At 44.4% G+C, this 12986-nt stretch overlaps 1 protein-coding gene across 3 annotated transcripts in view; it reads left to right on the top strand.

Moving 5' to 3' along the window:
* The window catches only part of ARHGAP28 (Rho GTPase activating protein 28), a 303500-nt gene extending 290901 nt beyond the window's left edge, over positions 1-12599 (top strand). For 2 of the 3 annotated variants that reach the window (XM_069731078.1, XM_069731079.1), the window contains exon 15: positions 11636-12599. In XM_069731078.1, coding sequence (XP_069587179.1) covers positions 11636-11727 — 92 coding nt within the window. In that variant the 3' untranslated portion in view covers positions 11728-12599. The remainder of the gene's footprint in view (positions 1-11635) is intronic. The other variant, XM_069731080.1, reaches the window with a different exon arrangement.
* The last annotated feature ends 387 nt before the right edge of the window (positions 12600-12986 follow it).

The raw sequence follows: 12986 nt of genomic DNA, 5'->3' as shown, positions 1-12986 counted from the left end.
GAGCTAAATAGCAAGGCAGCCAACGAGCTCACCAAAACACCTGAGGGAGGAAGCCCAGAGACTGCAATACCACTTGTGACCACAGAAGTGAACTCAGCCACAGAATTCACAACAGTACCCCCCCCTTGAGGAGGGGTCACCGAACCCTCACCAGAACCCCCAGGCCGACCAGGATGAGCCACATGAAAGGCACGAACAAGATCTGGGGCATGGACATCAGAGGCAAAAACCCAGGAATTATCTTCCTGAGCATAACCCTTCCATTTGACCAGATACTGGAGTTTCCGTCTAGAGACACGAGAATCCAAAATCTTCTCCACAATATACTCCAATTCCCCCTCCACCAAAACAGGGGCAGGAGGCTCCACAGATGGAACCATAGGTGCCACGTATCTCCTCAACAACGACCTATGGAATACATTATGTATGGAAAAGGAGTCTGGGAGGGTCAGACGAAAAGACACCGGATTGAGAATCTCAGAAATCCTATACGGACCAATAAAACGAGGTTTAAATTTAGGAGAGGAAACCTTCATAGGTATATGACGAGAAGATAACCAAACCAGATCCCCAACACGAAGTCGGGGTCCCACACGGCGTCTGCGATTAGCGAAAAGCTGAGCCTTCTCCTGGGACAAGGTCAAATTGTCCACTACCTGAGTCCAGATCTGCTGCAACCTGTCCACCACATAATCCACACCAGGACAGTCCGAAGACTCAACCTGTCCTGAAGAGAAACGAGGATGGAACCCAGAATTGCAGAAAAATGGAGAGACCAAGGTAGCCGAGCTGGCCCGATTATTAAGGGCGAACTCAGCCAACGGCAAAAATGACACCCAATCATCCTGGTCAGTGGAAACAAAACATCTCAGATATGTTTCCAAGGTCTGATTGGTTCGTTCGGTCTGGCCATTAGTCTGAGGATGGAAGGCCGAGGAAAAAGATAGGTCAATGCCCATCCTACCACAAAAGGCTCGCCAGAACCTCGAGACAAACTGGGAACCTCTGTCAGAAACAATATTCTCAGGAATGCCATGTAAACGAACCACATGCTGGAAGAACAAAGGCACCAAATCAGAGGAGGAAGGCAATTTAACCAAGGGCACCAGATGGACCATTTTAGAAAAGCGATCACAGACCACCCAAATGACAGACATTTTTTGAGAAACGGGAAGGTCAGAAATGAAATCCATCGAAATATGTGTCCAAGGCCTCTTCGGGACCGGCAAGGGCAAAAGCAACCCACTGGCACGTGAACAGCAGGGCTTAGCCCTAGCACAAATACCACAGGACTGCACAAAAGCACGCACATCCCGTGACAGAGATGGCCACCAGAAGGATCTAGCAACCAACTCCCTGGTACCAAAGATTCCTGGATGACCGGCCAGCACCGAACAATGAAGTTTAGAGATAACTTTACTAGTCCACCTATCAGGGACGAACAGTTTCTCGGCCGGACAACGATCAGGTTTATTAGCCTGAAATTTCTGCAACACTCTCCGCAAATCAGGGGAGATGGCAGACACAATGACTCCTTCCTTGAGGATACTCGCCGGCTCAGATAACCCCGGAGAGTCGGGCACAAAACTCCTAGACAGAGCATCCGCCTTCACATTTTTAGAGCCCGGAAGGTATGAAATCACAAAATCAAAACGAGCAAAAAATAACGACCAACGGGCCTGTCTAGGATTCAAGCGCTTGGCAGACTCAAGATAAGTAAGGTTCTTATGATCAGTCAAAACCACCATGCGATGCTTAGCACCCTCAAGCCAATGACGCCACTCCTCGAATGCCCACTTCATGGCCAGCAACTCTCGGTTGCCCACATCATAATTACGCTCAGCAGCAGAAAATTTCCTGGAAAAGAAAGCACATGGTTTGAACACTGAGCAACCAGAACCTCTCTGTGACAAAACCGCCCCTGCACCAATCTCAGAAGCATCAACCTCGACCTGGAACGGAAGAGAAACATCAGGTTGACACAACACAGGGGCACAGCAAAAACGACGCTTCAACTCCTGAAAAGCTTCCACGGCAGCAGAAGACCAATTAACCAAATCAGCACCCTTCTTGGTCAAATCGGTCAATGGTCTGGCAATGCTAGAAAAATTACAGATGAAGCGACGATAAAAATTAGCAAAGCCCAGGAATTTCTGCAAACTTTTTAGAGATGTCGGCTGAGTCCAATCCTGGATGGCCTGAACCTTAACCGGATCCATCTCGATAGTAGAAGGGGAAAAGATGAACCCCAAAAATGAAACTTTCTGCACACCGAAGAGACACTTTGATCCCTTCACGAACAAGGAATTAGCACGCAGTACCTGGAAAACCATTCTGACTTGCTTCACATGAGACTCCCAATCATCTGAGAAGATCAAAATGTCATCCAAGTAAACAATCAAGAATTTATCCAGATACTCACGGAAAATGTCATGCATAAAAGACTGAAAAACAGATGGAGCATTGGCAAGTCCGAACGGCATCACCAGATACTCAAAATGACCCTCGGGCGTATTAAATGCCGTTTTCCATTCATCTCCCTGCCTGATTCTCACCAGATTATACGCACCACGAAGATCAATCTTAGTAAACCAACTAGCCCCCTTAATCCGAGCAAACAAGTCAGAAATCAATGGCAAGGGATACTGAAACTTAACAGTGATCTTATTAAGAAGGCGGTAATCAATACACGGTCTTAGCGAACCATCCTTCTTGGCTACAAAAAAGAACCCTGCTCCCAATGGTGACGACGATGGGCGAATATGTCCCTTCTCCAGGGACTCCTTCACATAACTGCGCATAGCGGTGTGTTCAGGTACGGACAAATTAAATAAACGACCCTTAGGGAATTTACTACCAGGAATCAAATCGATAGCACAATCACAATTCCTATGCGGAGGTAGGGCATCAGACTTGGACTCTTCAAATACATCCTGAAAGTCCGACAAGAACTCTGGGATGTCAGAAGGAATGGATGACGAAAAAGACAAAAATGGATCATCACCATGTACTCCCTGACAACCCCAGCTGGTTACCGACATAGAGTTCCAATCCAATACTGGATTATGGGTTTGTAGCCATGGCAACCCCAACACGACCACATCATGCAAATTATGCAGTACCAAAAAGCGAATAACTTCCTGATGTGCAGGAGCCATGCACATGGTCAGCTGGGTCCAGTACTGAGGCTTATTCTTGGCCAAAGGTGTAGCATCAATTCCTCTCAACGGAATAGGACACCGCAAAGGCTCCAAGAAAAATCCACAACGTTTAGCATAATCCAAATCCATCAGATTCAGGGCAGCGCCTGAATCCACAAACGCCATGACAGAATATGATGACAAAGAGCACATTAAGGTAATGGACAAAAGGAATTTGGACTGTACAGTACCAATAACGGCAGAGCTATCGAACCGCCTAGTGCGTTTAGGACAATTAGAAATAGCATGAGTAGAATCACCACAATAGAAACACAGTCTGTTCAGACGTCTGTGTTCGTGCCGTTCTACTTTAGTCATAGTCCTGTCGCACTGCATAGGCTCAGGCCTACTCCCAGACAATACCGCCAGATGGTGCACAGATTTACGCTCGCGCAAGCGACGACCGATCTGAATGGCCAAGGACATAGACTCATTCAAACCAGCAGGCATAGGAAATCCCACCATTACATCCTTAAGAGCTTCAGAGAGACCCTTTCTGAACAAAGCCGCTAGTGCAGATTCATTCCACAGAGTGAGTACTGACCATTTTCTAAATTTCTGACAATATACTTCTACATCATCCTGACCCTGGCATAAAGCCAGCAGATTTTTCTCAGCTTGATCCACTGAATTAGGCTCATCGTAAAGCAATCCCAGCGCCTGGAAAAATGCATCAACATTACTCAATGCAGAATCTCCTGGTGCAAGAGAAAACGCCCAGTCCTGTGGGTCGCCGCGCAAAAAAGAAATAATAATCAAAACCTGTTGAATAGGATTACCAGAAGAATGAGGTTTCAAGGCCAAAAATAGCTTACAATTATTTCTGAAGCTCAGAAACTTAGTTCTGTCACCAAAAAACAAATCAGGAATCGGAATTCTTGGTTCTAGCATCGATTTCTGATCAATAGTATCTTGAATCTTTTGTACATTTACAACGAGATTATCCATTGAGGAGCACAGAGCCTGAATATCCATGTCCACAGCTGTGTCCTGAAGCACTCTAATGTCTAGGGGAAAAAAAAGACTGAAGACAGAGCTAAGAAAAAAAAATGATGTCAGGATTTCTTTTTTCCCTCTATTGGAAATCATTGAAGGGCTCCTTGTACTGTTATGGCTGGCAATCAGGCAACACAGCGTGCAGTAATCAGCGCACATACAGAGATCTGGCAATAACCCAAAACAATAGGACGAGCTCTGAGACGTGGAATCTCTGTAGACTGCAGTACCTGATCTATCCTCACACAACTGTAAGCAGCAGTGGATTGCGCCTATCCACTACCTATGCAACTCGGCACTGCCTGAGGAGCTGACTAGCCTGAAGATAGAAATACAAGCCTGACTTACCTCAGAGAAATACCCCAAAGGAATAGGCAGCCCCCACATATAATGACTGTTAGCAAGATGAAAAGACAAACGTAGGAATGAAATAGATTCAGCAAAGTGAGGCCCGATATTCTAGACAGAGCGAGGATAGCAAAGAGAACTATGCAGTCTACAAAAAACCCTAAAACGAAAACCACGCAAAGGGGCAAAAGACCCACTGTGCCGAACTAACAGCACGGCGGTGCACCCCTTTGCTTCTCAGAGCTTCCAGCAAAAGTTAATAGCAAGCTGGACAGAAAAAACAGAAAACAAACTAGAAGCACTTATCTAGCAGAGCAGCAGGCCCAAGGAAAGATGCAGTAGCTCAGATCCAACACTGGAACATTGACAAGGAGCAAGGAAGACAGACTCAGGTGGAGCTAAATAGCAAGGCAGCCAACGAGCTCACCAAAACACCTGAGGGAGGAAGCCCAGAGACTGCAATACCACTTGTGACCACAGAAGTGAACTCAGCCACAGAATTCACAACAGAGCGCGTCAATAGCTTGCGGTGACGTCGCGGCTTGTGATTGGTCGCGGCCGCGACCAATCACAACCCGCTACGTCTTTGAAAGCCATTAACGCGCTCATTTTTAAAAATGAGCGCGCTAATAGCTTGCGGTGACGTCGCGGCTTGTGATTGGTCGCATGGCGGTCACATGGGCGGCCCGCGACCAATCAGAAGCCGGGACGTGTTTCTCAGGTCCTAAAAGCGCTGATTTTGAACAAAGAAGCCTGCCGGTTACCCGCGCTGAGTTCAGGGGCCGCCGGAGAGGTAAATATATCAATATTTTTTATTTTTATTCTTTATTTTACACCTCCCTATGGATCCCAGGGCCTGAAGGAGAGTTTCCTCTCCTTCAGACCCTGGGAACCATGAGAATACCTTCCGATACTTGATGTCCCATTGACTTGTATTGGTATCGGATATCGGTATCGGCGATATCCGATATTTTTCGGGTATCGGCCGATACTATCCGATACCGATACTTTCAAGTATCGGACGGTATCGCTCAACACTAGTAGCGACTTTTGTGAGATGAGTTTTGTGTGGCAACATGCGTGTAGCAACTTTTTGTGTGTCAAGTTGCATGTGACAGGTTAGGGTAGCAAGTTGTGTGCAGCAAGTTTTGCGCATGGCGAGTTTTGCGCGTGGTGAGTTTTATGTCTGGTGCCTTTTGAGTATGTGCAAGTTTTGTGTGAGGCAACTTTTGCATGTGTTGCAAATTTTGTGCATGTGGCAATTTTTCCGCGTGTGCAAGTTTTGCGTGTGGCGAGTTTTCCATGAGGTGAGTTTTGCACTTGTGGCGCGTTTTGCGTGAGCCTAGTTTTTGCATGTGGCGAGTTTTGCGCGTGGTAAATTTTGAGCGGCGACTTTTGTGTTTCGACTTTTATGTGGCGAGGTTGGTGTATGTGTGGTGAAATGTGTGCTGAGGGTGGTATATGTGTTCAAGCACGTGGTAGTGTGTGGCGCATTTTGTGTGTGTGTTCATATCCCCATGTGTGGTGAGTATCTCATGTCGGGGCCCCACCTTAGCAACTATACGGTATATACTCTTTGGCGCCATCGCTCTCATTCTTTAAGTCCCCCTTGTTCACATCTGGCAGCTGTCAATTTGCCTCCTACACTTTTCCTTTCACTTTTCCCCATTATGTAGATAGGGGCAAAATTGTTTGGTGAATTGGAACGCGCGGAGTTAAAATTTCACCTCACAACATAGCCTATGACGCTCTCAGGGTCCAGACGTGTGACTGTGCAAAATTTTGTGGCTGTAGCTGCGACGCCTCCAACACTTTTCATTTCACTTTTTCCCCATTATGTAGATAGGTGAAAAATGGTTTGGTGAATTGGAAAGCGCGGGATTAAATTTTCACCTCACAACGTAGCCTATGATGTTCTCAGGGTCCAGACGTGTGACTGTGCATAATTTTGTTTCTAAACCAATACAGATCACAATACACAGCGTGTCAAACTAATACAACTGTGCCCATACAGGGAATTACTGAAACAGAAATCCCATGCAGTTATAATAGATAAACCGATACAAAAATACTGCACTAGACAGGATCTTAATCAAAGACATCTTTATTAAATACATATATAATGTTAAAAATATATTGCATAGACCAGATGGGAAATTCAAAGTGGTGACAACTACATCGAGGGCCGCAGGTAAGAGGAGAGACAATATAGCCTTAATAACAAGCATACATCCTATTGACAAACATGGTGTACTGTACAATGCCATATATGGCGTAAATATAATAACGCTGGTGAAAAAAACTCATCCAGCACCACAACCTAGCTACTGTCAGGACGAGAAATATAAATAGTAATGGCAACGTTACCTCAGACCTGCGGCGCCAACACCCCTACGCGCGTTTCGGCGTGCGTGCCTTCTTCCGGGGGAGCCTCCAACACTTTTCATAGTAACATAGTAACATAGTTAGTAAGGCCGAAAAAAGACATTTGTCCATCCAGTTCAGCCTATATTCCATCATAATAAATCCCCAGATCTACGTCCTTCTACAGAACCTAATAATTGTATGATACAATATTGTTCTGCTCCAGGAAGACATCCAGGCCTCTCTTGAACCCCTCGACTGAGTTCGCCATCACCACCTCCTCAGGCAAGCAATTCCAGATTCTCACTGCCCTAACAGTAAAGAATCCTCTTCTATGTTGGTGGAAAAACCTTCTCTCCTCCAGACGCAAAGAATGCTCCCTTGTGCCCGTCACCTTCCTTAGTATAAACAGATCCTCAGCGAGATATTTGTATTGTCCCCTTATATACTTATACATGGTTATTAGATCGCCCCTCAGTCGTCTTTTTTCTAGACTAAATAATCCTAATTTCGCTAATCTATCTGGGTATTGTAGTTCTCCCATCCCCTTTATTAATTTTGTTGCCCTCCTTTGTACTCTCTCTAGTTCCATTATATCCTTCCTGAGCACCGGTGCCCAAAACTGGACACAGTACTCCATGTGCGGTCTAACTAGGGATTTGTACAGAGGCAGTATAATGCTCTCATCATGTGTATCCAGACCTCTTTTAATGCACCCCATGATCCTGTTTGCCTTGGCAGCTGCTGCCTGGCACTGGCTGCTCCAGGTAAGTTTATCATTAACTAGGATCCCCAAGTCCTTCTCCCTGTCAGATTTACCCAGTGGTTTCCCATTCAGTGTGTAATGGTGATATTGATTCCTTCTTCCCATGTGTATAACCTTACATTTATCATTGTTAAACCTCATCTGCCACCTTTCAGCCCAAGTTTCCAACTTATCCAGATCCATCTGTAGCAGAATACTATCTTCTCTTGTATTAGCTGCTTTACATAGTTTTATATCATCTGCAAATATCGATATTTTACTTTGTAAACCTTCTACCAGATCATTAATGAATATGTTGAAGAGAACAGGTCCCAATACTGACCCTTGCGGTACCCCACTGGTCACAGCAACCCAGTTAGAGACTATACCATTTATAACCACCCTTTGCTTTCTATCACTAAGCCAGTTACTAACCCATTTACACACATTTTCCCCCAGACCAAGCATTCTCATTTTGTGTACCAACCTCTTGTGCGGCACAGTATCAAACGCTTTGGAAAAATCGAGATATACCACGTCCAATGACTCACCGTGGTCCAGCCTATAGCTTACCTCTTCATAAAAACTGATTAGATTGGTCTGACAGGAGCGATTTCTCATAAACCACTTTTTTCCCCATTATGTAGATAGGGGCAAAATTGTTTGGTGAATTGGAAAGCGCGGGGTTAAAATTTCACCTCACAACGTAGCCTATGACGCTCGCAGGGTCCAGACGTGTGACTGTGCAAAATTTTGTGGCTGTAGCTGCGACGCTTCCAACACTTTTCCTTTCACTTTTTTCCCCATTATGTAGATAGGGGCAAAATTGTTTGGTGAATTGGAACGCGCGGGGTTAAAATTTCGCCTCACAACATAGCCTATGACGCTCCCGGGGTCCAGACGTGTGACTGTGCAAAATTTTGTGGCTGTAGCTGCGACGGTGCAGATGCCAATCCCGGACATACACACACACATACACACACACACACACACACACACATTCAGCTTTATATAGTAGATATATATACTGCTCAAAACAATGAAGGGAACACTAAAATCCCACATACTAGATATCACTGAATGAAATGTTCCATTTGTAAATCCAGTTGTAAATCTTTATTCATTACATAGTGGAATGTGTTGAGAACAATAAAACCTAAAAATTATCAATGTAAATCACAACTACTATCCCACGGAGGTCTGGAGTTGGAATGATGCTCAAAATCAAATTGGAAAATGAAATTACAGGCTGATCCAACTTCAGTGAAAATGCCTCAAGACAGGGAATTGATGCTCAGTAGTGTGTGCAGCCTCCAGGTGCCTGTATGACCTCGGGAAAAAACCTGGGCATGCTCCTAATGAGACAGCGGATGGTCTCCTGAGGGATCTCCTCCCAGACCTGGACTAAAGCAACTGCCAACTCCTGGACAGTCTGTGGTGCAACGTGACATTGGTGGATGGTGCGAGACATGATGTCCCCGATGTGTTCAATCAGATTCAGGTCTGGGAAACGGGCGGGCCAGTCCATAGCTACAATGCCTTCATCTTGCAGGAACTGCTGACACACTCCAGCCACATGAGGTCTGGCATTGTCCTGCATTAGGAGGAACCCAGTGCCAACCGCACCAGCATATGGTCTCACAATGGGTCTAATCTAGGTACCTAATGGGATTCAGGCTACCTCTGGGGAGCACAGGGAGGGCCCTCCAAAGAAATGCGACCCCACTTCATTACTGACCCACTGCCAAACCGGTCATGCTGAAGGATGTTGCAGGCAGCAGATTGCTCTCCACGACATCTCCAGACTCTGTCACGTCTGTCACATGTGCTCAGTGTGAACCTGCTTTCATCTGTAAAGAGCACAGGGCGCCAGTGGTGAATTTGCCAATCCTGGTGTTCTGTGGCAAATGTCAAGCGTCCTGCACGGTGTTGGGGCACAACCCCCATCTGTGGATGTCGGGCACTCGGACCATCCTCATGGAGTCGGTTTCTAACCGTTTGTGCAGACGCATGCACATTTGTGGCCTGCTGTAGGTCATTTTGAAGGGCTCTGGCATTGCTCTTCTTGTTCCTCCTTGTACAAAGGCTGAGGTAGTGGTCCTGCTGCTGGGTTGTTGCCCTCCTACAGCCCCCTCCACATCTCCTGGTGTACTGGCCTGTCTCCTGGTAGCACCTCCAGCCTCTGGACACTACACTGACAGACACAGTAAAGCTTCTTGCCACAGCTCGCATTGATGTGCCATTCTGGATGAGCTGCACTACCTGAGCGACTTGTGTGGGTTGTAAAGCCCGTCTCATGCTACCATGAATGTGAAAGCACAACCAACATTCAAAAGTGACCAAAACATAGGCCAGAAAGCATTGGTACTGAGATGTGGTCTGTGGTCCCCACCTGGAGAACCACTCCTTTATTGAGTGTGTCTTGATAATTGCCAATAATTTCCATCTGTTGTCTATTCCATTTGCACAACAGCATGTGAAATTGATTGTCAAACAGTGTTGCTTCCTAAGTGGACAGTTTGATTTCACAGAAGTTTGACTTACTTTGAGTTATATTCTGTTGTTTAAGTGTTCCCTTTTTTTTGAGTCATGTATATATATTTAAATTTAACAAAAGAGGTTTTCTACTACATTATCATTGATGACTAGTGATGATCGAGTGTACTCACTCATCCCTATTGATGACCTATCCATGTGATGGGACATCAATGTCTGACTGGTTGGAGTCTGACACCCGGCACTCCCAACTATCAGCTGTTTTTGTTGTCGACAGTGGTGCCGGCCTGAAAGGCTCAATTGCGGAGCTGCTCCGTCTTATGATAGTGGTCGGGTACTACACATCTGCCTCCTATTCAAATCAATAGGTGGATGTGTAGTACCCAGCCGTTGCCACTATCAGAAGACGAAGCATTTCCTGTTTTTAGCATAATCATATAAATAGTGTGAATATACATTAACAAGATTTTTACCAAAAATGTAAAATTGTGAGAGCAATGTTCACTGTTTGGTAAACATGTCACACTTTATAGGGAACCTGTCAGCTGATTCATGCTACCCAAACCACAGGCGGCATTAATCAGAGCTTCACTGCACCATTGCAACCACAGGTATATTTTTCTCTTAAATGCTCTGTTGTTTCAGAGGAAATATTCTTTAAAGATCCAACAAGGGACCAAAGCCAGAGATGAAAATAGTCTTCTTCTTCCCCAGCTGACTTCTCCACACACTGCTCTAGATGACTGACAGGTCTCACTCATGTGTGCACATAGGGAAGACCTATCAATCACTAGAGCGCTTCATAGAAAAATATATCTGGCTGCATTTGTACAGCAAGGCTCTGATTTATGCTGATCAAAAAAGTATATTATACGGAACGGGGAAAGAAAATCATCAGCTCATCGGAGGAGGAAGAATTCCAACAAAGGTGCGGTGCACAGATCGCTCCAGACCGGTTCCGAGGTGGAATACGCAGGAAAAAATAGATAATCCAGCAGCCACTGTGTTAGAAAAAAGATTTTCAAAATTTTACATTTAATGGGTTCAAAATTGGGATGTAGATAAAAACATGAGAATAAGCATCAGGGCATTGGGTCTACGTGTTTCGAACAAAAGCTCTTAATCATCATCAATAACTTTTTTCTAACAAAGCAGCTACTGGATCATCTATTTTTTCTGATTCACGCTACCCGTGGTTTGGAATCCAGTGACGGGTTCCCTTAAGATACATATCTTAGTACCGTGTTATCCGGTAGATAGAAAAATATTTCAAATTGAGAGTCCAACCACTGAGGACTCTCAATTCTAAATATTTTTCTTGGGTTCCCTTAATTCTTTTATCACATTTGGTTTGTATATAAATGTTTTTAAAGTCAAACATTTTATGATTTTGATTTCTGTAATTGTTGCAGAATTGTTTCCATTACTGTGGTCTATCGCCATCAGTATTATTCCATCTGACACCTCCATGACTCTTTTTTTCTAGGAGAACACTGCTTAGACCCTGACACCTATATGCTGGATGTATATCATGTAAACCCTCATGCAGAATGGATATTAAAGCCCAAGAACAGCTGAGAACAATGGATTGTGCAGCAAATCCGTCACCTTCAAGTCCCACTGATGGAATGCATGGGACTGAGGGCAGTGTGGCTGCTATGGACTATTGCTGACGTTGCTTGAGATGATGGACTCTGAAGACATGGGTACTTTGGAACGACAACACTACATCTGTGGAGAAAACCTGTGGACCGTGAATGAGCATATTATTTTTGCTCTTGGTGGATTATAATTTATACAAAGTTTTTTTTTTCCTTTTTATAGGTAAAACACTACCAGGGAGCTGAGAATGTGTCAGATCCTAGGCCGTTATTGATTGTTCTTTCTACAAGTATTATTGCTTACACGTAATGTTGGCCGTTTTACTGCTGGATGGATATTGAACCCTTTCATCGGTGGCATTGTTGCCTCCAGAAGCTCTTTGAAGCGTGACGTGAATGCTTTACACAGCATCTCAAAAGAAACCTTGACCGTAGCTGTTGTTTGTCCTTTTGTATAGGAACTACTAAGCTTGTACAGTTACATTTTTATATCTATTTGTAGATATTCCGTAATGGTTTTTGTATTTTTTTAAACATTTCCTCTGTGCGCATATTTAACATTTGTAAACCATCTGTCATTACTTCAGTATTCACTTTTTATAATATGTTCTTTACAGACACAATAATGGGTGCCTCTTCCATAGGCCGTGAGTGTTTCTGCCAGGGGATATGTCGTACATTATCCAGGCATTTTGCCAACTGGCATGTATGTTTTAGACTTTAGTGTTGAAATGATTCTGGCGTGACTTGTTTATTTTGATTGTGGAACGCTCTATTATTGCAGGTTTCTATGAAAATGAGTTCACATGTATAAGCATAACTTATATAAACTCAGTGTTCAATAGAAAAGTGCTGCATTTTGTTATAATACGCAGAGAATCACTTATTTCTCGAGGGGAAAAAAAAGTACCATTCTAGAATCGCACATGGGTCAATTTTCTTACAGCTGACATAATAAAAGGGATTCAAAAGACTTGTCCAGGCCTAACATTGATAACCAATATGTAGGGTAGGTCATCCATATCAGATCCGATGGTGTCCAAAGCCCAACAGCTGTTAGAGAAGGTGTGATATCCAGAAGCAGCCACTAAACAATGTCACCCCATTCTGTCTCCCTACATTGTTTACATTAAAGGGTATTTGTCAGCAGTTTTTTGCTATTTAATCTGAGAGCAGCATAATGTAATCGCAGAAAGGCTGATTCCAGTGATGTGTCACTTCTTAGGTTGTGTGCTA

The sequence above is a fragment of the Ranitomeya imitator genome, chromosome 6 (assembly GCF_032444005.1).
Source record: "Ranitomeya imitator isolate aRanImi1 chromosome 6, aRanImi1.pri, whole genome shotgun sequence".
Lineage (NCBI taxonomy): Eukaryota > Metazoa > Chordata > Amphibia > Anura > Dendrobatidae > Ranitomeya > Ranitomeya imitator.
Note: the sequence above shows the minus strand (reverse complement) of the source record. Positions and strands in the feature narration are given on the sequence as shown.